Genomic DNA, 27,866 nt, shown 5'->3' on the forward strand with positions numbered 1-27,866 from the left:
AAGTCTAAAACGTTGAAAATTTAAACAAACAAAAAGTACCCTGCCATTTCTATTGAAAAGAGTAAAAAATAATTTAGATGAGTAAAAAGAAAATAGTGCCTCTCTCCCCTAATTTTGCCATCCCAAAATCGAGGAACTATTCAGTAATACATGTCAATTTACTACTAACTGGACAGGAAGTGGATGATCATTACTCGTTAAATTTATAAAGGAAAATGATCTCCCACTTGATAATATAAAATATTTAATTATTTTATTTCCTTTTTGTTGATATATGTTCTAGTTTGTTTATATGTAATCGCATAAAAATGAGAATTTGAACTTTTTGAGGGATTAAACTACATTGAATGTGATAGTAAAGATTTATCATAAATTTCTTTCAAGTACTGTACTTCCTATTTGAGTCATGTAAATTACAGTGGATTCCTTTTGTTATCTTTTTTTTATTTATATTTTTATTTACAATAGTGAAAATTCACAAAAGTTATGAAATAAAAAAAAAAAATAAAAAAAAAAAATAAAATTGTAATACCCTGCCCCAACTGGTGAACAGAAGAAAAGAATATATTATTTTTCTGGTAAAAATATGTGCATTAATTTTTATAACGGAAATAGTATCTACTTTTGCAAACTAATACTGATCCATAAATAATGGCGTGCAAAATGGTCAGTAATCGTTGTCGGTTAATCATGGAAGAGATGAAATAGTACTGGAATGTCTGAAAATAAGTAAACATTAGATTTTCAATTAAAGAAGCAGAGTTAACTATACTGGAATTGAAAAAATGAAAAAATTGACCAAGTTATGTTGGGATGAAACGTAGTTCTCTTTTTTGGGGGGAGGGGGATTGCTTTACATAAAAAAATTAAAAAAACAATGTTAATATCTATTTTCTAAGAAAAAGTTACTTACAAGGAGCCTAGTAGTCGGGCTAAGTTGCCGTTTTGAATAGGATTTGAGGTATTCTGTGATCTATTCCAGTATTCTGAAGATTGATTAAAAGTATTATAAATAACCAACTGCACTGCTAACATAAGACTATTCCGATATTCACTTATTCCATGAATACATTCAGGATGTCAGATAGAATATAAGTGAAAATAAGGGGGCATTTCCTTTTCTATTTTTTAATCCGATGTTGTGTTTATGAGTATGATAGTATGAGTTTAAAAAATGAAAACGCTATCAATAATTTCGCTCACTCTTATCTGTGCCTAAACCTAAATGTTGATTCCATGAATAAAGCTTCTCTCTTAGAACTGTGGAACTCTTCTGTTTGTCTGCTTTCTAGCTGACTACAATTTGGTAATCTTCAAGTCCAACATGAATAAATTCTTGGTGAACCGTCCCCTTAAGTAATACAATTTACCAAATTTCCACTACCAATGATTACTATATTATCCCATTGACTACTGTACACTCATTAACCCTTATCCTCAAGTGGTCTCCGGGCCTTGATAAGTGGTGACTTCTAGGGGGAAAAAATATGAAATAAGACAGTGAGTGGAGTGCGAAAATCTAATAATAGGAGAGTGAAAATCTTTGCTACCTTCCTTGTAAGAGTATATATTTGAGAGAAGCAATTTGTTCGGAATAAATGTAATGATTTGTAAATAGGAACAAAATGAGTATTTTATTAATATGGAGATAACACAATTAGTTGCAACATAGTGTGAATACTTATGGAATATTCATTATAAAATGCTTGAATTTTATGCGTTTCATAAAACTCCAAAATGATATGTAAGAATAGGGGAAATTAAAAATGGCATCTATAAATGGAAAGAAGTGAAAATGTCTTCTACAAAAAAGGTGGAAAAATTGGCAAGCAAATTGGCATGCGGTACAATTTTAAATGGAGGAAGTTAACTTATAAAAAATGTCACAAATAAAGAAATTAAAGAACAACGCAGCTAGCAATATCTGGTTGAATCACTCGGCTCTTGCTTCAAAATTTAAATAGGAAGCGAATTATAATACGCGAACATAGATGCACACTAAAAAACAAACCATTGTATTAGCAGAATCTCGTATGTTATACTTCCCACATATGGGAATTGGTAAATTAAAAGTAGAATAAAGTATATCGCAGTCGTGCACATCCGAGAAGTAAGAGATAAAATCAGATATCATGTACTCAGTTGTAAATGTATATGACAAGGAAGAATAAAAGCAGAATCTTGTGTACTGACGTGCGTACACAAGTCTGGAAAGTTAAAGTAGGAGATCCTGTCAAGTAATTCCAACTGGTTTTATTACTATTAAAAAAGTGTTAGTACTGCTTTTATTTCCTAAAGCAATAAAAAAAAAAGATTAAGAACAAAAGTTAATATAAGCCATAAAACCATAAAAATAATATAAAAATGGGCCACTACTTAAGAGACAATTTCTTAAAAATTAATGATTTCCAATGATAAAGGATACAGTTAAGGTTATTTTTTAAACTAATATTATTTAAAATGATTAACAAAAATAGTTAGTATTGGGTAGAAAAAATGAGAACAGCTTTCATTTTTGTTAAAAAAAGGGGGGGGGTTACTTGCAGCTAAGAAAAAGGATATGCAATAAAATTAAATTAAAAACTGTTGTTTTTTTAAGACTCATTTGACAAGTTTTTTTTTCTTTAGCTTCCTTCTTTCATCAATTTTAATTTATATTTTTCTTTCGTTCTTTCTTTTAAAATGGTCTTCTTGAAATTTTTTTTTTTTTTTTTAAATCTCGGGTTAAATATTACATTCTTTTGAGAATTTTATAAGGAGTCTATCTCTCCAAACTGTATTTCTTTTATTATATTTATTTTTTTTATAGCTTTCTCTAAGTTAAAAGTTGTTGGCATTTCCTTATCCCTAAAATTTAATGAAATACTTGTTTTTTTTTTATTAATCATCCTTTTTTTTTGTATCCTGTTTTGACTTTTCTAAAAAAAAATGTAATTTAATGTTACTTGTTTAACCGACAAAGCCTAAGAAAACATGACTTTTCTCTAAGAAGAATTGTTTGGAATAATGTTTCTTAAATGGTCTCCGTATTAGTATATTTTAATATATAATATATATATATATATATATATATATATATATATATATATACATAGTAGTCAAATGTAAAATAGTAAGACAAGCAAACACATGTAAAGACCTAGATGATCTATGTAGATTATGTCTTCATGCAAAATTTGCTATCCTATACTTTAAAGAACCCAACCATCTATTAAACTCTAGGAGAGAAATAGTGAACAACTGTTTTAAACTTTACTCTAGGATAGCAGAGCTTCTTTCTCAGAAGTGCACGACTGTGGAACTCTCTTCCGTTTGCCTGTTTCGCACCTGACTACAACCTGGATGTCTTCAAATCCAACATACACAAATTCCTGACAAACCGCCCCCTTAAGTAAGACACTCTATCAAATCTCCACTACTAATGATTGCTACAATACTATCTCATTGATTATTGTACACGCAATAACCCTTATCCCTGAGTGGCCTCCGGGCCTTGATAAGTGGTGACCCCCATGTAAAAAAAAAATACAAAATAATGTTTAAATTAACAACAATAGAAAATAAATAAATAAATAAACATACATATACATAAATCATCATATTATATATATATATATATATATATATATATATATATATATATATACTCGGGTTTTTTTATATTCAAAAGTAATGGACTAATGAATTCAACGAGGTTGTTAGATAGTGCTCAATAAAAAGAGCTGATAATACTTGTTTATTGTTATATAAACATGCTCACATCCCGCTGCTACAAATAGCCACTTGTTTCAATCAAACAACAGATATCATCAGGCAGCGACTTGACTATTCAAAAGTTCAATGAATAATAATGATTATTCATTGAACTTTTGAATAGTCAAGTCGCTGCCTGATGATATCTGTTGTTTGATTGAAACAAGTGGCTATTTGTAGCAGCGGGATGTGAGCATGTTTATATAACAATAAACATATATATATATATATAAACTAACATAATACTAAAAAAACACACACACACACACATTTACTACACATAGGTTTAAAATAGGTCAACTCACTAGATATCTACACTCCCTGCTAAAAAAAGCACACACAGGAAGGGTTCAATATTAGGTCAATTGGGCCTTTGTTTTGTAAGTGCTTGCCCATTGGCTGATTAGGAAGGGAGTGGTGGAAACTAGGAAGCTGATTGGCTAACTAAAAATTCAATAGAATATACATATATAAAAACGCGAGACTACAACAACTCTTCGCATAAGCCTGACGAATCCTAGTGTGGATAAAACACGGAATATTCTGTGTAGCTTAATTCTATATTTTTCTAACTTACTAAATCAAGTTATTAAGTTAGGTCCATGTCCAAGGAACCTATATCTAAAATTTCAAGTGTGTAGACCCAAAATTGTCGGAGGAGTTTGGTAGAGTTCTCAAAGGTCCAATCATTGAACTTTGACCCCTTAATCGGCAAATTTCTGGTCGCAAACCGATCACCTCGATTTTCCCAAATCTCAGTACCCTGTATATCAAATTTCGAGTCTGTAGACTAAAAATTGACAGTTATTGCATAGGTAAATGTACACACACACGTTCACTTATATATATATATATATATATATATATATATATATATATATATATATATTACTTTTCCTCAAAAGGAGTGATAATACATTGTTTTAGTTTAAATAATAGAGCCACAAAAAGCACAATTTTTCTCTGAGGAGAATTGCCTGGAACTAAAGTTAAAATTAGCATCAGCAGAGATCATCAAAGTAGGAGACTCTCCCTATCAACCAATAAAGTCACGAATGCCTCTTCTTCCAAGACTTAAATCATGTCCACCATCAGCATGAAATAACAGACTCCATGAAACATAAAGATAATGAGGGCAATTAACTCAGTCACTGTGACAGAAATATTGACCCTCATCAAACCACCCAATTTTAACGCCACCAGTAGTCTCAAAAATAAAATTTTCTAAAAATATGAATTTGCTTATTTAAAAAATTTTCCACAACCAAACTGCAATTATGTGTTTGTATGCATTGTTTTTCAGCGAGAAATTAGTGTGTGTCTATGAGACACCTAAGAAGTTGGTTGCATACTTTTAAATTTGTATTTGCCACAGACGTAGCACATGCACTTCACAGCATCTCATTATCATTTGCTTACACAGAAAAATGAACTTAATATAAAAGTCAACTTTTAAAAGTAACTGATATTTTTCCTTTTTCAGAATGATTTTGATTCGATTGAGACAAAAATCCATAAAGTGGAACAAGATATCCGGAAGAACCATGAAACAATTCGTGAAATTAAAAAGATCCTTCGTCACATTGCTGATGGTGACAAAACTGGGATTATTAAGCTGAAGCGTCTTTTTGACAAGGAGGACCAAGAGCACATGCAGAAAGATAAAGAAGAAGTAGAAAGTGTGTTGAAATATCAAATTGACCCAACGTTACAAGCGCCACGGGCTGAAGTGGAACTTCCTGATGGAATCTGTCCTGCTTTTAAGACACAAGCTAAACCGGATATCATGGTGAGAATCATGACATTTTTATTACATTGCTAAATCATAATAGGTGTATTATTAATAGCTTTAAAGCCGCCACCTTGTCACTTAACTAGCTGAAAAAATAACCACAGGGTGGCTTTCATAGACTGCTAGAATTTCCAAATCTCTGACTGATTTCTTCTATTTTAAATAAATAATATTCAAAACAACTGTTGATTCTTCAAAGATTATATCTGATGCTGAAACTCCTAGCATTCTTACAAGTTCAACTCCTAACACTGATTCTGAAAATTTGATACAAATTTGTCGTAGCTTGTCTTTTGCTATAAATTTCTATAATTTTATGTTGATGAATTTAAAAGCTGCCTTTTAGAAAGTACTTTTATTTTTTGCTTTTTATTTATTTTCTTATTAAAATTAATTGAATGTTTCTTATCTTTCTAGATTCGCAAAGTTTACGAAACCTTACCATTTGACAATATTGATGGAGGCGTATGGAAGCAAGGATGGAACATAAGTTACAATCCTAAACAATGGGATGAAACGGAGAAACTTCAAGTGTTTGTGGTGCCTCATACTCACAATGATCCAGGTAAATTGTTTCTCTCTTAGAATCAGAACTTTGCATTATTTAATAAAGAACAATCTTTCAAAAAATATTTTTCCTTTCAATCTTTTTGGATTCCATTTCCTTTAATAAAAACTTGAATGATTCCATTTCTTTCTATTATCATTGCTACATAATATGGAAGAAAACTAACAAAATTGCTTGGATTTCTGTTGCATTGTAATGGGATTAAAGAGATTGATTATTCATATGAAGAAAAAATTATACTTTTTTTTTTTTAGTTACAAATTTATCTCTGTAATTAATTGCATCTTTTGTAGCATAAGTAGATGTGCTTCTGGAATTATTACAGGTGACAAAAGCTCTCATGAACAGCGTGGTCCATTCTGATGCTTATTGACTAATGCCTTGCTTAATGCAGGCCTCATTTTTAAAGGTTTTCACAGCAACTGATCTTTCAACTCTTGCCCCATTTCTGAAAATAATGCATTAGATTGATTTTTGTTTCATGAAAGTTGCTCCAGACAATGGATGAAGATATTTCATGTAAGGAACTAAAAAGAACAAAATAATTATAGCATAGTGAGGTGTCTATTGATTGTAATCTAGAAATGATTAAGGCTATAGGTTTGAGGAAAACAGTCAGCAGAAGAACTTGTAGATCTTTTAAAAAATGTATTCTAAATAATGTGGTACGTGATTTTGTGGAGGGTAAATTGCCCATTTCATGTTAACACACATAAGCTTTTCAAGTGAAGAAGATGAGATTTCTTTCGACATAATTTTCAATATATATATATATATATATATATATATATATATATATATATATATATTTAAAACTGGCTTGTCTGCACTGTTAGACATGTTTAATTATTGTTGGATTACTCAAGGGTTTGATTTTTTTCTGTCCTTGTTCTTCTATAAGTTTGTCTTGTGACATTTTGCTACTTCAAGTCTATCACATGATAGTAAATTGCCATGTCATAATTGAATTGTCAACATTTGTTTATGCTGGAGGTGATATTTTGATCAGTCTTACTAAGAGAGAATAATGAATTTAATTGTTTGGTTCTTTTAAATATCCAAACGATGGTTACATGTTAAACATTTAATGATCCCTCTTTTTGGTCCCCCCGATTTATCAGAGAGGGACTTAGGTTTTCAGTGGTTTCTGTGTGTCCGTGCATCTGGACGATTGCCAGATAACCGTCCATTAGTTTTTCCTGAAATTTTCCACAAATTGTATTTCATTAAATAGATGTGCACAGTAAAAAAATATTTCTTATGAAAATTCCCGTTGCACCCTCAGGGGCTCAAAAGAGGTCAAAAATGCCCCAAAATAGCCAAAAATGACACATTTTGCCCCATAACTTTTGATCCATCCATTAGCTTTTTTTGAAATGTGGAGCCCATTTTTCTTACTATAAATCCAGTATGGGTGACCCTGAAAAAATTTCAGTGCTAGAAACATCTTTTTTTCATATTTCTCAACAAAAACTTGATATGTCTGACTATATAGTGTTTTTTCACAGTAGTCAACTCAAATATACATGTGTTAAGGCCTGAAACTGCACCGTTATCCATTTAGGCTCGGATTCAGCATCCCCAGGAGCTCAAAAGAGGAAAAAAAAATGTCCCAAAATGGCCAAAAGACACTTTTTGCTCCATAGCGTTTGATCCATCGATTAGATTTTCCTGAAACTTCGCCAAAATATGAAAGCCATTGTTCTTAATATAAATTCAGTATGGGTGACCCTGGCAAAATTCTAGTTCACATCCCTCTGGGATTTTTAGAGCTAAAAAACATGCCTTTTTGGAGTTTTTTGTTTTTCATATTAGTCAAGAACTTGATATGTATGTATTTATAATAGTTTTCCATGGTGCTGAATTCAAATATACATGTCTTAAGGTGTGAAACTGAATCATTTGTCCATTTTCACTGGGATTTGGCATTCTCAGGAGTTCAAAAGGGGTCACAAATGCCCCAAAATTGTAAAAAAAATTACACTTTTTACTCCATAACTTTTGCCCCACCCATTAGAGTTTTATGAAATTTGGCGAAAATGTGACGGCAACGTTGGCTCTTCACACTTCTCACATTCATTATTTCTTCACTATTTTTTTTTTGTCATCTCACATGCAGTACCATAGGGGGATCACGCACGTGCTGTTTGTTTATTTGACAATTTAGAGTTAGATGCATGCTTATGTTTCATGACTTGTATATTACTAGCATAAGTACTTTGCGTTGCCCAGGTGTGGAGAGGTGGTATAGTAAGGCTATTGAGAAACCAACCCCCTAAAAAATAAATAGCAGTGAGTACCCATGCAAGCATAAAAAAAAAAAATTAGCTGCAGTAGCAAGGCTTGAACCTGTAATGCAAAAGAGGAAAAGCAAACGTGTTATTTGTCTCACCCACAGTGCAGTTGTGACGCCACAGATTTCGAAATAACGTGTTTTAAACATGTTGAGATCACTGGGCATGGTTTACTTGCGACAATGTCAACATAAAAATTGACTTCTTCTCGCAAAAAAAACCCCAACCCAGTTGACGGTCAAAGAATTAACTTTTTTGCCAATTTTTGAATATTTGTCATCTGAGAGATCAATCTTTCTAATGATGCTAATTTTGTCATGGTCCGACATGTCTGTCAAAAGTTTTTGAAAGACCTACAAACACACACAGACATTTTGCCTTTTATATGTAAGACTAGTAGGGGTACCTGGCATTGCCTGGGTGGAGAGAGGTGGTGTAGTAAGGATATTGAGCAACCCCCAGAAAAAAAAATTAGACGCAATAGGCAGCCTGGGTGGAGAGAGGTGTAAAAAAAAAAAAAAAAAAAAAAATAGTAGGCAGGAAGAGAGGTAGGCTTGAACCTGTAACGCGAAGGACTAAAAGGGGACTAATGTCTGATTGCCTATGACAGACTCTCTTCAGTTTGTTTATATCTGTCTCTTTGGTACCAATGTTGTTCTGATCATCTGCAACAAACACATGCTGGAAAACTGCTTCTGTGATACCAGTTTTCAAGAATTCTGGTGAAAGAACTGATCCATTAAATTATCGCCCCATTAGCCTTCTCCCACTTTTTGCCAATATGCTTGAATCCATAATTAATCAAGCTCTAGTCCATCACCTTACAACTGCTAAACTTCTGACCAACCAAAAATATAGATTTACGTAAGCCTGTTCCACAGCAGATATCCTAACTGTAATCTCTAGACATATATACCATTCACTGGATAAAGCAGGGGAGAGTTGAGCGGTAGCCCTAGATATATCTAAGGCTTTTGACAGGGTATTGCACGATGGTCTTCTCAGGAAAATTAGATCATATGGCATCACTGGAAGAATACATAACGTAATTAAATCCTTAAGTAAGAGAAGAATCCAGGTTGTCCTCAATAGTTGTACATCTAAACAATATGATATAAATGCGGGAGTGCCTCAAGGGTCTATCCTTGGACCTCTATCATTCCTAATATTCATAAATGATCTCCCCGACAAAATTGTGTCTGAGATGGTATGCTGATGACACCACTCTCTATAACAGACACTGCAGGAAAACAAATGAACACATATCTAAAGAAATGGCAGAAACACTAGAGGATGACCTCCAATCTGTAGTAGAATGGGGACAAAAATGGATGGTCGCATTCAATTCTGCCAAGACTAAACTCGTTTCCTTCAATAATTACAAGAAACCTTTTCTACCACCAATAGCAATGGCCAAAGACTCTTTATCTAAAAGTACATCTTTTAAACTCCTTGGCCTAACGTTCATAGGAAACATGAGTTGGAACAGATACATTCAGAGCATTGCCAAGGCTGCTGCAAAGAAAGTGGGCTCTCTCTGTACCATGCTAGAAAACTACTTACACTATGAAGTATCCTGTCACATCTGGGCTGGTGCATTTGCTACTCGTCTCTTCCTCTTGGACAGGATTCAGAAGAGAGTCACCAACGTGATAAGTCATGAACTGTCATATAAGCTTCAGCCTCTCACATCGATGAAATGTTGCATCCCTCTAGTGATGGTTCTACAAGTATTTTAATGATGAATGCTTTGACGAACTTAAAGCACTTGTACCCCCTCGATGTAAATACCACCGACAAGCAGATAAATTCCACTCCTACACAGTAGAGATCCCTAAATGTAAGAAAGCCTTTTACTCCAGTAGTTTCTTCCTCAGAACTGATAGACTTTGGAACTCCCTTCCGGGATTCTGCTTTCCCAACTGTACTGGCATGCAGAAGTTCAAGTGTAATGTTAACAGACATCTTGCTGCTCATCTCTCTTCATAATATTCCCTGCTAACTTTGACAATATATATTACAACTTATGCTCCTTGATAGTAGCCTCCTACTTCAAAGTGTCATTTTGTCTTGTTTGAAAAAAAAAAAATTGATACTACATGTTCCAAGGCTACATTTATTTTATAGAAAACTAGCAGGGTACCCAGCATTGCCCGGGTGTGGAAAGGTTTTATGGTAAGGGTATTGAGCAATGGAGCCCTAAAAAAAGTGTTTCAAACAAAAATAAAATTAATCAAACTTCCTAAAAAAAAAAAAAAAAAAAAAAATAGTAAGCAGGCAGACATGCTCGAACCTGTAACACTAAAAGGAAAGGGAAGTGAAAAAACTGAACAGTTTAGTCGCCACACCCACCGTGACATACAACATTCAACAGTTCAAATTAGGCTTAGTCATTACAAGACATATGATGAATTTGCAAAAATGTTGAGTAAAAAGTGACCCCTCCTTGTAAAAAATGGCCCAGTTGACTTTCAAATGATATCAATGTTGTCAGTGTTAATTTTATGTGTCGAAAGTTTTAATGAGACGTACAAACATACACACTAACAGATGTTTGAGATTTATATTATATAAGATGTTCACTTGACTATTCTGAATGTCTAACCAACCACAAATCATTTCAAATTGTCATTATTTTATGATTGGTTAGTTTTTCTTTTATGCATGTAGGAGAAGCTGTCAGTCAAACTACAATATAATGGTACGATTAACTATAACTTTTTAAATTGTAAATAAAAAATTATGGTTTTGATAAATCAACCCAAGTTATTTAGAATTTTGCAAGTATTTTTCCTGTTAATCCCTTTTGTATTAAAAATATAACCTTTCACAGTTTAATAACTCAAAATCACACCTCAAATCAGCAGATTTAAATAAAACTAAAAATAATATTGTATCCACTTGTCAGTCAAAAGTATTGACTATTTTTGTTTTTATTTTCTTATATTGCTTTGATATTTAACATAACCGACTTAATTGCTAGTTGATAGTTAACAGAAATCATCAAATCCATTTATAAGTTTTTCAGCACTAGTAAAATAACTCATTGTATCACACTGGTATATAGAGTTGATATCCGAATCCCATGAGCAAGGTGAGGTAGGGGTTTGAAAATTGGAAAATCCAGGATTTCTTCATTACTTGTCTAATCTTAAGCCATAACAAATCTGAGGTGTATGCAGTATGGACTTCTCAGACTATTTTCAATAGCATTTGGTCTTGTATGGCACCCATCCATTTTAGATTGCCTGCAGTGAATTGCTTGCAATAGGTATTGTGCCTTTTATTAAAAAACTTTTTAATAAATAAATCTCAAAGTATTTTATATACTGTGAAAACACAAATCTAAAAGTAATGGTTTACTTTATGTGGAATTGAAATATGGTTCATATTTGTTTTTTTTAATTTTTTAATTTTTTTGCATGTAATGAAAAGAAAATCAGCTAATTTTTCATGCAACTTAACTTTTTATTTATTGATTAATTTTTATTTTTAACTTTTATTTTAGGTTGGCTAAAAACCTTTGTTAGTTATTACCAACAGCAGACAAAAAACATTTTTGAGAACATGGTTTCTCATCTTGAATCAAAGAAAGAGATGAAATTAATCTATGCTGAGATGTCATTTTTTTCTCTCTGGTGGGATGAGATTTCTCCAGAGAAACGAATACGGGTGAAAAAGTAAGCATTTATTTTCTTATTAAAAAAAAAAGTGCGCAGATTTTGAAATTTACTTGACTTTACTGGACTAAAAAATTTTTTTAAAAAATATATGTATGCTCTATTTGCTCTGGTGTTTTTCAAACAATAGACTAAATATGAAGCATTCCTTTTATTTGTTATTTCTTAATGCTGGAAATAGTAAGTTTGCTAAAATACCATTTAGGCATTCATCATATTTATTTAATACTGAAACAAAATTTTTGTTTATAGTTTTGAAATAATATTTTTTTTATCTTTTCAAATTACAGAATTAAAAAGAAAAAGAAAACTCATTGGGAACTTTTTTTTCACCATTATAAATTTAAAAAATAATAAAAATTGTAGCGCATGCTGTTTTAACTATTTTCTAGTTTTATATATTTTATGAAAGATTCATATCCTAATTATTCAGATTTTTGTTTCATGCTTGTTTATTTTAGAAATACCATTTTTAAAATTGTTTTTCTTTAATTAAAAGAAAACGTGTTGTTGAAAAACTCAATTTCTTAAAATAATGGCTTTGATGACTTTTTCAAATCTGAATTTCATTTTTGTTTTATATAGTTTAAAATAAATTTACATTATGTGCTTTCTAAGGTTTTATTTTTTATTTTGACAACCTTGTTTATTCAAAATATATCATACTTGAATATTTAAACAAGAATTTGCAACTAGTAAATATGAGTTTTCAGCAACACATTTTTTAACTGAAAATAAAATGAAAAATGGTATTTCTAGAATAAACAATTTTCATAACTTACTATATTAAAGAGAACCTTTAAAAAGATTAAGGCCATTACAAAATGTTGATGAATGAAATCAAAGTGATTCCTGGTTGATTTATATTTTAAATAGGACTAGCGGAGGTGCCCGGCATTGCTCGGGTGTTTGTAGGTGTAAAGGAGAAAAAAAAGTTTTGGTAGGCAGGTAGGCTCGAACCCGAATCCATGAGGCGAAGCCAGAAAAAAAGCGTGATAGCTTACCTCGACGCTACGAAGGCAGCAGAATAAGAATGGATGAAATTAAATGATTAAAACGTCAAGTGACATGTGCATAAATTAAATGATTAAAAAGTCAAGTGACATGTGCATAAATTAAATGATTAAAAAGTCAAGTAATATGTGCATAAATTAAATGATTAAAAAGTCAAGTGACATGTGCATAAATTAAATGATTAAAAAGTCAAGTAATATGTGCATAAATTAAATGATTAAAAAGTCAAGTGACATGTGCATAAATTAAATGATTAAAAAGTCAAGTGACATGTGCATAAATTAAATGATTAAAAAGTCAAGTGACATGTGCATAAATTAAATGATTAAAAAGTCAAGTGACATGTGCGTAAATTAAATGATTAAAAAATCAATTGACATGTGCATAAATTAAATGATTAAAAAGTCAAGTGACATGTGCGTAAATTAAATGATTAAAAAGTCAAGTGACATGTGCGTAAATTATATGATTAAAAAGTCAAGTAATATGTGCATAAATTAAATGATTAAAAAGTCAAGTGACATGTGCATAAATTAAATGATTAAAAAGTCAAGTGACATGTGCATAAATTAAATGATTAAAAAGTCAAGTGACATGTGCATAAATTAAATGATTAAAAAATCAATTGACATGTGCATAAATTAAATGATTAAAAAGTCAAGTAATATGTGCATAAATTAAATGATTAAAAAGTCAAGTGACATGTGCATAAATTAAATGATTAAAAAATCAATTGACATGTGCATAAATTAAATGATTAAAAAGTCAAGTGACATGTGCATAAATTAAATGATTAAAAAGTCAAGTGACATGTGCGTAAATTATATGATTAAAAAGTCAAGTAATATGTGCATAAATTAAATGATTAAAAAGTCAAGTGACATGTGCGTAAATTATATGATTAAAAAGTCAAGTGACATGTGCATAAATTAAATGATTAAAAAGTCAAGTGACATGTGCATAAATTAAATGATTAAAAAGTCAAGTGACATGTGCGTAAATTATATGATTAAAAAGTCAAGTGACATGTGCATAAATTAAATGATTAAAAAGTCAAGTAATATGTGAATAAATTAAATGATTAAAAAGTCAATTGACATGTGCATAAATTAAATGATTAAAAAGTCAAGTAATATGTGCATAAATTAAATGATTAAAAAGTCAAGTGACATGTGCGTAAATTATATGATTAAAAAGTCAAGTGACATGTGCATAAATTAAATGATTAAAAAGTCAAGTAATATGTGCATAAATTAAATGATTAAAAAGTCAATTGACATGTGCATAAATTAAATGATTAAAAAGTCAAGTAATATGTGCATAAATTAAATGATTAAAAAGTCAAGTGACATGTGCATAAATTAAATGATTAAAAAGTCAAGTGACATGTGCATAAATTAAATGATTAAAAAGTCAAGTGACATGTGCATAAATTAAATGATTAAAAAGTCAAGTGACATGTGCGTAAATTAAATGATTAAAAAATCAATTGACATGTGCATAAATTAAATGATTAAAAAGTCAAGTGATATGTGCGTAAATTAAATGATTAAAAAGTCAAGTGACATGTGCGTAAATTATATGATTAAAAAGTCAAGTAATATGTGCATAAATTAAATGATTAAAAAGTCAAGTGACATGTGCATAAATTAAATGATTAAAAAGTCAAGTGACATGTGCGTAAATTAAATGATTAAAAAGTCAAGTGACATGTGCATAAATTAAATGATTAAAAAATCAATTGACATGTGCATAAATTAAATGATTAAAAAGTCAATTGACATGTGCATAAATTAAATGATTAAAAAGTCAATTGACATGTGCATAAATTAAATGATTAAAAAGTCAAGTGACATGTGCATAAATTAAATGATTAAAAAATCAATTGACATGTGCATAAATTAAATGATTAAAAAATCAATTGACATGTGCATAAATTAAATGATTAAAAAGTCAAGTGACATGTGCATAAATTAAATGATTAAAAAGTCAAGTGACATGTGCGTAAATTATATGATTAAAAAGTCAAGTAATATGTGCATAAATTAAATGATTAAAAAGTCAAGTGACATGTGCATAAATTAAATGATTAAAAAGTCAAGTGACATGTGCGTAAATTAAATGATTAAAAAGTCAAGTGACATGTGCATAAATTAAATGATTAAAAAATCAATTGACATGTGCGTAAATTAAATGATTAAAAAGTCAATTGACATGTGCATAAATTAAATGATTAAAAAGTTAAGTGACATGTGCATAAATTAAATGATTAAAAAGTCAAGTGACATGTGCGTAAATTAAATGATTAAAAAGTCAAGTGACATGTGCGTAAATTATATGAGGTCAAACATTATTCCATAGCGGAAAGAAATCCTGCACTGAACTTTGGCTGCGAGGTGGTTTATTTTGGTTTCGTTTCCCTGAGATGTTGGGGAAAACCAGCTTCCCATAAAAGGGAGAGTGTCCAAATGAATGGCAATTGTCGGATTTTTTTAAATTTTATTTTTTTCTTTTTAATTAAATTTTCATCCCAAACAAGGCACATTGCAACTTTGATGTAGAGGGCTACTATCAATGACATAATCTACAGGGGTACTATGTGGGGAGTTGGGCAGCAAGATGTCGATTCATGTTACAGTTGAACTTCTGCATGTCAGTACAGTTGAGGAAGCAGGAATCTGGAAGGGAATTCCAAAGTCTAGCAGTTCTGGGGAAGAAACTACTGGAGTAGAAGGCTCTCTTACATCTAGGGGTGGAATTTAGCTGCTTGTCGGGTTTGTCAGGGGTACTTACGTCGAGGGGGGTACAAGTGCTTGCAGTTCATTGGAGCATTCACCATTAAAGTACTTGTAGAACAGGCAGAGGGATGCAACATTTCATCGATGGGACAGAGGCTGAAGCTGACGATTCTCGTTTGAACCTTGTCTAGGAGTGAGTGACTAGTAGCAGATGCATCAGCCCAAATATGACAACAATACTCCATACATGGGCGAATGGTGGCCTTATAGAGGTACAGGATACTTTCGGACGTTAGTAGCTTTCTAGCATGGTAGAGAGAACCCACCTTCTTCGCAAAGGTCCTGGCAATGCTCTCAATGTAATTGTTCCAACTCATGTTTCCTGTGGACGTTAGGCCAAGGAGTTTAAAAGATGTACTTTTAGATAAAGAGTCTTTGGCCATTGCTATTGGTGGTAGAGAAGGTTTCTTGTAATTATTGAAGGAAACAAGCAGAATTGAATGTGACCATCCATTTTTGTCCCCATTCCACTACAGATTGGAGGTCATCCTCTAGTGTTTCTGCCATTTCTTTAGATATATGTTCATTTGTTTTCCTGCAGTGTCTGTTATAGAGAGTGGTGTCATCAGCATATATACCCATCTCAGAGACACTTTTGTCGGGGAGATCATTTATGAATATTAGGAATAATAGAAGTCCAAGGATAGACCCTTGAGGCACTCCCGCATTTATATCATTGTTTAGATGTACGACTATCGAGGACAACCTGGATTTTTCTCTTCTCTAAGAAGGATTTAATTATGTTAAGTATTCTTCCAGTGATGCCATATGATCTGATTTTCCTAAGAAGACCTTCATGCCATATCCTGTCAAAAGCCTTGGGTATATCTAGAGCTACCACTCTACCCTCCTCTGCTTTGTCCAGTGAATGGTATATATGTTCAGAGATTACAGTTAGGATTTCTGCTGTGGAACGGGCTTGCCTAAATCCGTATTGTTGGTCGGTCAGAAGTTTAGCATCTGTAATGGTTTCCACTGCATTAATAAAAGCTCATTGCTTTCTGAACGTCCCTGGCAGGAAAGCCAAGGGACTTCGTTTGATTCGATTAGTTTCACTTTATTTATACTAAAAAGCCAAACAAACAGGTGACAGAACAGAATAGCGGGAATTTTATAAAAGTCGATCAAAATAAATCTAGACACAACGTCCCTTCACAAATCGTAGATATTACGATCTAGGGGGTATATAAAAAGTTCTAAAAAATAGTAACCCCCACCCCCCACCCCCAGAGAACCCCGGCAAAAAAAGTCTTTGCTGGACATACAAAAATGTGCACACATTTTGCCTTTTTTTATCTATATATATATATATATATATATCTATATATATATATATATATATAGATAGATAGATAGATGTTTAAAATTTTATTTTTAACTTTAACTTTATTTTAATAAATATTTGATTAATAGAAAATTTAAAATTATGAAAGTTGACATGAGAAATATGTGTACATGCACAACAAAATGGCCTCAATTTTATTGGTATAGACAAATTTTTGCTATTTTTCCTAAATATTTTTTAACATTGTATTTTGCAAAATTTGCGAGTAAATTTTGATCAAACGAAAGTTTTGAATCAAAATTTTATTTTGAACTTACTATTTGACTGCGATATGTTTAATACAGAAAATCATACATTCAAAAAATTATAAATTGTATTATTGTTTTAACAAAAATGTGCATATTTGTGAGTAAAACTTTGGATCTATTTATATTATTATATTATATTATCTATTAATATATTTAATTGAGTATTTTTTTTTTTTGTCTGTCTCTCTTCGGGAATCCAAAAATATTTGCCAGAATTGTACCAGATTCGTTAAACAGTATCATTGAGGTATTATAAGAAAGTAAAATGTTACTACTACTGCTAATAATAATAATGCAAAAATCCATAAAAATTTACAGGCTCCAAAACTTACGGAAAAATTGTATCAAATTTGGTTTGAAATACTCTGGACATAAAATATACCATAGGTGGGTCAAATTATAATACTTTTTATTCCTACGAATACTAATAATAAACATTTGTGTTAAAAACTATCAGTCAATATGTCACCAGATACAGTTTTAATAGTTAACTCTAGTTACTACGATTGACTCTTTTGATAATATTATTTGAAAAAAACCTGATATTGAATAACAAATCCTGACAATTTTGTGCTGGTGTAGTGCAATATAATGATTTGCGTCATCTAACACCGTGTGGCTTTTTAAATCAGTTTTTGGTCACAAACATTGCCAAAAAAAAAAAGTCTCCATTTTAGCAAGGATTTCTGTTTTTGTTAATTGTTGGAAACCTAAATCACAAATAATTGATGCTATGATTTTTGTAATGAAGAAATTTTCTTTTTAATTATTTTTGTTTCTCCAATTTTAGCCTTATTAAAAATGGCCAGCTTGAAATAGTGAGTGGAGGTTGGGTAATGAATGATGAAGCCAACACTCACTATTTTGCTATCATCGACCAACTTATAGAAGGTCACTTGTGGTTAAATGGGACATTAGGTGAGAAAAGCCTCTTTTTCTTATCATTTACTTGTATGATTTGTACCAATTTTTTGCTTTAAATCCCCCCCCTCTCTATCCCTCTCTCATTTAATTACTCCATTTCTTCTGTAATCACTTTGCTACTTATTTCAAATATATGTACATACACAAACTGTATTTTATTCATGCTTATTTGACTGGGCAACATACCATGGGTGTATATTTATCCTGAGATAAATGCAAGAGAAGTACCTTAATAAGAATGGTAACCTGTATTTTGCTTTTGTGGATCTAGAGAAAGTTTTTGACAGAGTGCCAAGATAGGTCGTTCTTTCTTTGCTCAAGTCCATAAATGACATTTTTGCAGCTAAACGCACAGATTAGAATGAATCCTGTCTTGTTATTAAATTGGGCAAATCATTAAAACTTATTTTTACATTGTTTAAAAACCTTATCAGTTTTATTATTTTAAAGAGATTAACAAAATCATCTGTAAAATATAGAAATTGAAGATGTGTAATCATACATATTTGATTCTTTTTTTTTTTATTCAGTTTTTAATGTGGGGAGAATCCAGCTCCCTGTAAAGAAGTACTCTGAATTAGTACAAAAATCTATATTGTTTCAGTTTAAAAAGATTTTTCCTTCACAGCACAGAGAAGATGAAGTGTAGCATCAGAACAGATATTACACTTTGCTTCTAGCAAAGTGTAATATGTGTCAAGAAGTGTCAACCAAGATAGGTTGTCTGATAAGATTTGCATAAACTAGGGCAAATGATTGGTTGATGGAAATTGTTCAGTCAATGTATGGAAATGCTCAAAGCTAAAATTAACAGCACATTTAGTGACAGCTTTAATGTTGAAGCATGAGTACGTCAGGGATCTGTACTGAATCCGTTGCTTTTCATTTGTGTCTTAGAAACATTGTCTTGGCAGTTTTGTATGGATTGTCCGAAACAGATGCTTTACGTTGATGATTTAGTATTTGTCTTTGAAACGATGGATGATCTACTTAAGTTAAAGACTTTCAGCAACGCTATAAAACATAGAGGTCTGGGAGTGAATGTTACCAAGACCAAAGTGATGATCAATGGTTGGTTGTGTTAGAAGGTTTCTATGTTCAGTTTATGAAAGGAATTCTGGTACAGTTGCTATCTTTCGTAATACTTGCCAGCATTAGGTACACAAGAAATGCAGTGGAATTGTGCAAAAAGTGTTAAGATAATGAAAATGAATGAGAACTCCGATATGGACAAAATATATCTGGATGTCGAAGCTATTGAGGTTGTCAAGTTTATTTTTATTATTTTGGTGATACCAATGGAACACAAGGTGAAAGGCAGATGTTAGTATGATTGCAAAAGCTAGAGATGGGTGGAGTATGTTCGGGAAACTTCTGCCATTACTAACCAACAGAATTACAACTACCGACAAAAGGTAGTCTGAGTGGTATGTTTGGAAGTGAAACCTGGTTAGTGAGGGTTGAGGACATGTGTTGAATGGCGAGAAATGATATGAAAAGGTTCGTACAGACATGAAAAGTCCTTAAATTTTTACTTTTGCCTTGAGAAGGCCTTATTTCTATTATTACCTTGAAAAATCCTTGAAAATATGGAAAATTTCTTCAAAAGGCCTTGAAAATTGTATTCTTTGTCTAGTAAAAATTTGTGTTGAAATATTATAAATAAAAGATCAAAATAAATACTACTAAATTTTTTTTAAATATTAATAAAAATACCATTAAAACATATTTTAAATATTGAAAATAAAATTGAAATACATTGTTCTGAAATTGTATTGTGGATACAAGTTACGTACATTTATCACAAAACTACCGGAGGTAGTTTTGTGATAAAGATTCAAATCTCCATCTATTTTTGTTCTCATTTATAATTCAATTAGGCGAGGGAGCATGGTGGTGGGGGGGGGGGGTGAATGCCATAAATAAAATTGACTCCTCCTCTAAAATACTTTCCTTGTGTGGATAGAACTCTCCAATCGTGAATCCCCTTCCCCTACAAAAAAAAATTGATAATTTAAAATTAGGCTGGCCGGGCAAAAAAAAAAAAAAAAAGAGGCATGACAGCAGCCATCTTCGTTGGAAATTAAAAGTCGTAAAGAGAGTTAATATTTGAGATGTAATAAAAATCATTTAAAACTACTTAAAAGTACTAAAAATACCAATAAACAATGTGAGTAGATTGCAAAGTAACTGTTATTGGCTATGGTAACATTTATTTGTTGTATATTTAATTTTTACCACTTTCTCAAATCACTATGGATTGTAAAAGAAACCTCAAATTTTGTTTTGAAAACTTGAATTTTATCTGGAAAAAGCTTTGAAAAACTAGAACAGTTCTTGAAAATGGACATTGAAAATCTGTACGAACCCTGTATGAGATTGATATAATGTGATTCTTTAAAACCAGCTTAGATTTGATAATCGTAGAGGAAGATTAAGTCGGGACAGTATAGACAGATGTGTGCAAATCTGATGACTTTGGAAGATTAAATTTGAACAGTATAGGTAGATGTGTGCAGAGCAAGAGGCTTCAATAGTATGGTCATGTTGAAAGAAGTAATGAGTTCTTGGGTTAATAGATGTAGAACAGTTAAGGTAGCAGGTTCAGACCACTGGGGAAAGCCAAGGAAAACATGAGATAAAGTTATTAAAATGGACTTAAGGAAAAGATTGGTAAATGAAGACCTGACCAGAAATAGGTAAGTTTGTTAGTTAATTTCTTAAGGCTATTGAACACATGCCAGCATAGAAAACAAACATTGAACTGAATTTGATGATGATCATCATGATAAATATAGATGAAGTAAATAAATAAATTTATATCCGACAATCTGTTGCATGTAATGCTAGTTGTTTGGTTGACACTTCTTGACAGATACTACACTTCATCTTTTCTGTTCTTGGTCTGTGAAGGAAAAATCCTTTTAAACTGAAGCAATATAAATGTTTGTACTAATCCAGAGTAAACATTGAAATAACCAGAAATATTAAAATGTAAAAAAAAACAACCATGGAGATAACCATTACTTTTTTTTACATAAATTGTTTGCTTGATTTGGAGTTGTTGACAGTATTGTATCAGAAAATGCAACATAATTCACACCTAGTCAATTCAAAGTACTTTGTCAAACATTTTTAGTGGAGTATATCACAGCTGCGTCCTATTATGCAAGCATCAATAGTTAGGCTGAACAGTTTGTGGATATGTTCAAAAGAGTATTTAAGAAAGGGGTATGCCTACTGAAAAGACCATTCAAGGATTTTACAAGTATATAATAAATAACAATGTTCCAAATTCCATGATGCTAGCAGATACATTGTTTGCAAGGGAGATAAAACTGGTGTTTGATAATTTATTGTTAACCCATACGAAACCAGGATGTAAAAAAATATCACAAAGGGATGCTTTAAAGTTAGAGAGACCGTTTTCTTTTGGATGTTCAAAAGCAATCAATTCTTTTGGGAAACACGTATAGTGCATAAACGGATTGGGAACAATTGAGACATGAATCAAATTAGGCAATAATATTCAAATGCTGTTGAGAATGATAGCCCAGGAAATGAACTAATGGATGTTGTTTGACACATTTGCGATATCAGTTTCGCAAACAGGCTTTGAACAGAAAAGATCAAAACGAAAACTTGAAATTGCAGACTTGATTGTAATAAATTCTAAAAGGAAAAAGCATTGACTCCATACAGAGTAAGGCTAAAAAAAAAGGAGTGTATGAACTCTTTTTAGATATTATGTATAGGGGAGTATAGTCATGTGGAACGCGTGTAGAGTGAGAGCAACAATGCATAGGATCAGTTGATAGTGCAAAGCCAATATGTTAATCTGGAATAAAAGAATAAATAATACGAAACATGGAGATGATGTATTTTTACATTTCCCCCTGGTGTTCAGGTTTTTTTTAAAAACCAGGTTTGTTGACTGGCTGTAAATATTTTTTAATTCCTGTGTATCAGCTCAACATTCACCTTGGGTTTGACAATGAATACATTAACTTTGTTAGAAAGATTGACTATGGGTGAGTTTAGTACTACAGTTGTCAGACCAGGAAGTTGTAGGTCTTGTGGCGAGGAATTGTCATTCATGACTGGGTGTTGGCTTCCAGAAGGTATTATTTTGGTTGGTATTGGGATCAAACATTTTTTAAAAATCACCTATTTTGCAAAGATACTCTTCCGGAGTGGTGCATTCGAACGCAGTGTAGTTGGTGTGGTAGGCTTCGATGATAGTGCCTGATTTGAACCACTTGGACTTCTTCTTGTGCTCTTGAACCCAAACGTGGTATCAAACTTCCAAGAGTGGCAAAGATTGTGCATATATTGTTATGGATGATGTGTTTTGCAGCTTTGACTGCCAATTCAACACATCCATTTGACTGTGGATATGTGGCAAATGATATTTTGTGTTGAACACTCCATAGCAGCAAGAAATCAAGAGTGGCTGATTGGAATTGTGGTCGTCTGTCAGTGCTGAGTTCTTTTGCTGCACCATAGGCTATGAAAAGCTCTCTGAAAACTTTGAGGAGATGGGCCAAATTCATTTCTGATTTTCTGCAATGGTAGATGCGGGGCCAGCAACTGAATCCATCAATGACAATGCAGTAACTGAAGTCTTTTATTTCCAAATAATTGCTGCAAATTTTCTCAAATGGGAAGATAGAAAGATCATAAAGAGAAAGCAGTTCTGGCGATTGAGTTATTCCCAACGGCGAGTAAGAATATATCAGTTTTATTGATGTGACTTGTGTAATTTTTTTTATTTGTAGCTGGACATAGACACACATTAGATATTAGTTACAGGAAAGAGTTCTTTATCTCTTCAAATAAATAATAAAATTTGTAAATAAATGAATAAAAGATACAAGCAACTTTTCTTTATATAAATGGATTACATTTTACTTTGCTTGAATTGAACCATCTTCACAGGAAAATTCTAGTGATAACTCTGGTGTCATTCATATATTATTTTTATTTACATTGTTATGTTTAAGTTTCTTGTGAGTTCTGGTCATTTAGAAATGTGATAAGAGTATAATTATTGTGTTAAGAGTGTGTTGATGAATTACTAAAGTAAAATCAGATGGTTCAGTAAAAATGGGTAATCTGAAACCATGAGTGTCAGAAAATGAGTGTTGTATCTGTACAATGATTTATTGAAAAAAAAAAAAAAAAAGAAAAGATGAGCTTGATGGATCAATTAACCTAACACACCACACGTAAAAGTTTCTCCTAGAGATGTGAGTTTGCATCTACTAAATTTATCTGAAATCTAAAGGAAAGAAAAAAAAATTTTTTTTAATTCTTTGAAAAATGTTTTCAATAACCAATTTTCTTTAGTTCTGTTAAACTTATTTCTTTTTATATACATTTAATTTAATATCTTTCTTTTCCATTTTTGTTGTAGGGGTGAAACCTCAGGCTAGTTGGTCAATTGATCCTTTTGGACTTTCACCAACAATGGCCTACATCCTGAAGCAAATGGGCTTTAAGGATATGTTGATCCAGCGTGTACATTATTCTATCAAAAAGCATCTGGCCAAGTCTAAACAACTGGAATTTATGTGGAGACAAGAATGGGGTAAGTTGTTTTTATTTTCGCTTCTCTTTCTTTGTCTCATTCTTTTTTCTTTTGTTTCTTTTCTTTTTCATTATAAACTGATCTACCAATTTCAAGAATGGATGGAGGAATTACCCAAAGACAATACAGTTACATCTGAACATTAAGGCAGCTATAACCCCAGAATCATGATGTGTACTTCTGAAACCTACTTTTGTTAATACACTTTTTGTTTTGCCTTCATTATTACCAGCCTGCAAAGCCACAACACATGCAACGAGGGATTCAAGACTTAGAGATTCACAACAATTTTGTTTTAGTTCTTTATTCTCTTTCTTTCTATTTTCCTTATTTCACTTTAATAAGTAAAATCACATTTCTTTTGTATGAATTGTCATTCTGATATGTTGTATTCTTTCAATATTTTCAATTGAACCTCAATAGATGACAAGACATCTATTGAGGTTTTAGTATACCTTACACCAACTGTTTGAAAAACAATATTGCAGATTCATTTTTCTAATTAGTAAAGTTTTTAGTATTGAAAAAAAAATTTTTTTAGTTTAATTTTTTTTATTCCTGTAATATATTGATTCCATTTAAGACCACTTGATAAGTGTAGAAAATATCTAATTACTTAACAATTTTACAATAAAGTAAACAATCTTTTTAATTTCTTTCAATTTTTTTTAGATATAATCTATAATTTTCATTTTTTTATGTATTTATTCAAAATATTGAAGTTCTAAGTGACATATCTTTTTAAATAAAAATAAAATTTGTCTTTTTTAATAGAACCAGATGGATTTTCTGTAAAAAAAATGCGTTACAGTACATTCAATTTTCAATTCATAGTTGTAATTGATATCTTTCATAAAAAATTTCAATAGTTATTTGAAGACAAAATAATCCTATGTATGATGATTATTCCAAAAGTAAGGTCTCCTATTTTTTAACTAAAATATTGAAGAGCTATGGAGATAGGAGTGATACCATTAAAACAAACAACCTTTTGTGCTCTAGAATTTATTTTTCTACATAGTCACCACTATTCTTAATGCACTTTTGCAAGCCTCTTTTGATGCCTTGGTTGTTAAAGTCCAGAACATGCTTTTTCACTCATATATCTGTCGCCACTCTGAAATCAACGAGCCCATCTTCTGTGATGACATCAATTGCATCGGCTTTGTAAATGCTCAACAGGCGGCAGTGAATGTTGATCAATTTAATTTTTTTCTGCATGGCAGAATGCAATGAGGCATCTCTGCTTCTGACACATGTCCATGACAGGTTGCTTTCTTAGAGTTTCACACAATCAATATCTGCAAAAGAAAGATTAAACTTTCATGTCATGAATACATAAGTTATATATCTATGCAATTTGCAATCTCTTATGATTCATTCGGGTGAAATAAAAAATACGAAGCATTACTTTTGGAACATATATTATAAACTTGATTAAATTAAAATCGTATTTAATTCTTTCAGTACACAATGCTCATTTTATGTTAACTAATATATTTTCTTTATTATCTCTTGTAGATAACACTGGTCATACAGATATATTTTGCCATATGATGCCATTTTATTCATATGATGTCCCACATACGTGTGGGCCTGATCCCAAAATTTGTTGCCAGTTTGACTTTGGGCGTTTGCCAGGGTTGCGGTACAATTGTCCGTGGAAAATTCCACCTGTGCCAATCTCAGAAGATAATGTGGCGTCTAGGTAATTCTACAAATTTCTCTGTACCTTACGATTATCATGTATGATGCCCAACGACAAGTTGTACTTATGTGTCAGCAACATATAAACTAACATCTCAGTATTTTCCATCATAAGTATTATATCATGAGAAGAAATATAACTGACACTGATATATGGTTCGCACACACTTGAAAAGTTCTTGAATTTTGACTATTACCTTGAAAAGTCCTTGAAAATATGGAAAATGTCTTGAAAATATCTGGAAAATGCCTTCAAAATCATATTCTTTATGTCCAGTAAAAATTTGTGTTGCTATATTAAAAATCAAATCAAAATAAATACTATTAAATTATTTTTAAGTATTGATAAAAATACTGTTAAAATATTTTTTAAATATTGAAAATAAAAGTGAAATACATTGTTCTGAAATTACATCATATTGTGAATACAAGAGTTATGTTCCTTTGTCAGAAAACGGTCTGATGTTTCCATATAATAACATCAGGTAGTTTCATAATAGAGACGTAACTCTTGTATCGACAATACTGGAAATTTTAAAGTAAAATGAACACAGCCTAGACCAATCTACGATGAGGAAAATAACAGATTTTTTTTTGGTTATTATTAGAAATAATAACGTTATAAACATTAAGGCGTTTGAAAAGTTTAAGATGTTTTGCTTTGTTTAAAAAAAAAATAAATAAATAAAACACTTACGAATAAACAAAAATATCTCATTTGTTTTTTATTATTCTTGAAACAACTATACAAAATCTTCGAGTGTTCCGGGAATTGACCCTCCCCCCCCCCTCCACAGAAAGAAACAAGTCAAAAATTTCTTTTATTTATGAAAAAAAAAAGAAGCCTGTGAAAAACAAACAAACAAGCCAATAAAAGGAATTCTATTTTGTTCTTAAACTTTTCAAACGCGTTAATGTTTATAACGTTATTATTTCTACAGTGGGCAAATTAGCTTTTCCCTTTATTCGCTTTTCAGGTTGGAGTCTGCCTACACCGTCATTTTTTTTTTTTTCCGGTTACTCCAGCACTCGCTATTTTTATTGAAACAAAAGTTGTTTTGATTCATTTATTTCTATTTATTTATGTTTTTGTTTTTTTTTGGCAGAGGGTAGGTCCAGCGCATGAGCAACAAAAAGTACTCAATATCTGGAGAATAGCTTCTTCTCTTTGTATCGATTCTGTTGAAATATCTGGTTGAGAGGGTATCATGTACTTCTGTTTTTGGGCGATTACATTTACATGTTTTTATCCGTTCTTTTATTTTTGAAATTGTTGTGGAGGTATCAACGTTGCCCACAATTAAAATGATTAATATCTTTATTATAGCAGCTTTGTTCCAAATGGAACTTCATGTTGCCCCGGGCATCGCTGGGTACCCATGTTAGTTTGCAATAAGCTGTTTCCCTTAACTAGATTTGTTCTGATGTCATACTAGAAATACGAGGCTTCAACTTCTTTTTTTTCACTATTGACATTATTCAATTGTTGTCTTGAATTTATTACTTTTAGATTTCATGTGTCTTCTGATCGATGTTAAGATGATTAGGATGATCTGTTTTTTTCTTTTAATAATTTCTTTCATTTTGGCCAATATTTTTTTCTATATTATTGCCAATAATTTGTAAGAATGAAGCACTTGAGCACTTTAAGTTTATTGAAAACTTACATATTTTTATTCATATATTAAATAATTCTAGTTTTGCTTTTAAATATATTTTAATAGTTTGGTTAGTTTCTGCTTGGATGCTTTATTAAACTTTTGGGTCACGATTTTCTTTTTAGAAAAGATTAATGTTTGACTAATTTTGTTTCCTTAGAAAATCATTCTCTGTAAATAATGTTAATTTCATTCAGAAATATGTTGTATGACTAAGTAATGCCTTGTTTGAAAGAAAAGAATCCCAAGAATGTATCCTCAGTTTATAACATTTTCAAAATATATTTTTAACGTTCCATGAAGTTTTATTGTATCAGAGATACTTGCTTGATTTTAAGACATTCTGTATGAAAATTGGAAAATATACTGTATCAATCGCTTTATTGTATATTAGTAAAATATCTTTGTGGCTAAATTTTCTGCGAGTCCAGTAATAATCCTTTTCTTTTCGATAACCTTCAATCGCTCATGTTTTGTCATTAGACCTGCAATAAA

The 27,866-nt window shown here is 31.4% G+C and overlaps 1 protein-coding gene across 4 annotated transcripts in view; it reads left to right on the forward strand.

Moving 5' to 3' along the window:
• LOC145291046 (alpha-mannosidase 2x-like) overlaps positions 1 to 27,866 on the forward strand; it is a 326,286-nt gene that overhangs the window by 238,257 nt on the left and 60,163 nt on the right. For all 4 annotated transcript variants that reach the window (XM_080136566.1, XM_080136556.1, XM_080136560.1 and 1 more), the window contains 6 exons: positions 5,237 to 5,542; positions 5,963 to 6,110; positions 11,916 to 12,087; positions 18,283 to 18,410; positions 23,833 to 24,006; positions 25,528 to 25,714. In XM_080136566.1, the coding sequence (XP_079992692.1) occupies positions 5,237 to 5,542; positions 5,963 to 6,110; positions 11,916 to 12,087; positions 18,283 to 18,410; positions 23,833 to 24,006; positions 25,528 to 25,714 (1,115 nt within the window). The remainder of the gene's footprint in view (positions 1 to 5,236; positions 5,543 to 5,962; positions 6,111 to 11,915; positions 12,088 to 18,282; positions 18,411 to 23,832; positions 24,007 to 25,527; positions 25,715 to 27,866) is intronic.

The sequence above is a fragment of the Euprymna scolopes genome, chromosome 2 (genome assembly GCF_053919585.1).
Source record: "Euprymna scolopes isolate OS-2025 chromosome 2, ASM5391958v1, whole genome shotgun sequence".
Lineage (NCBI taxonomy): Eukaryota > Metazoa > Mollusca > Cephalopoda > Sepiida > Sepiolidae > Euprymna > Euprymna scolopes.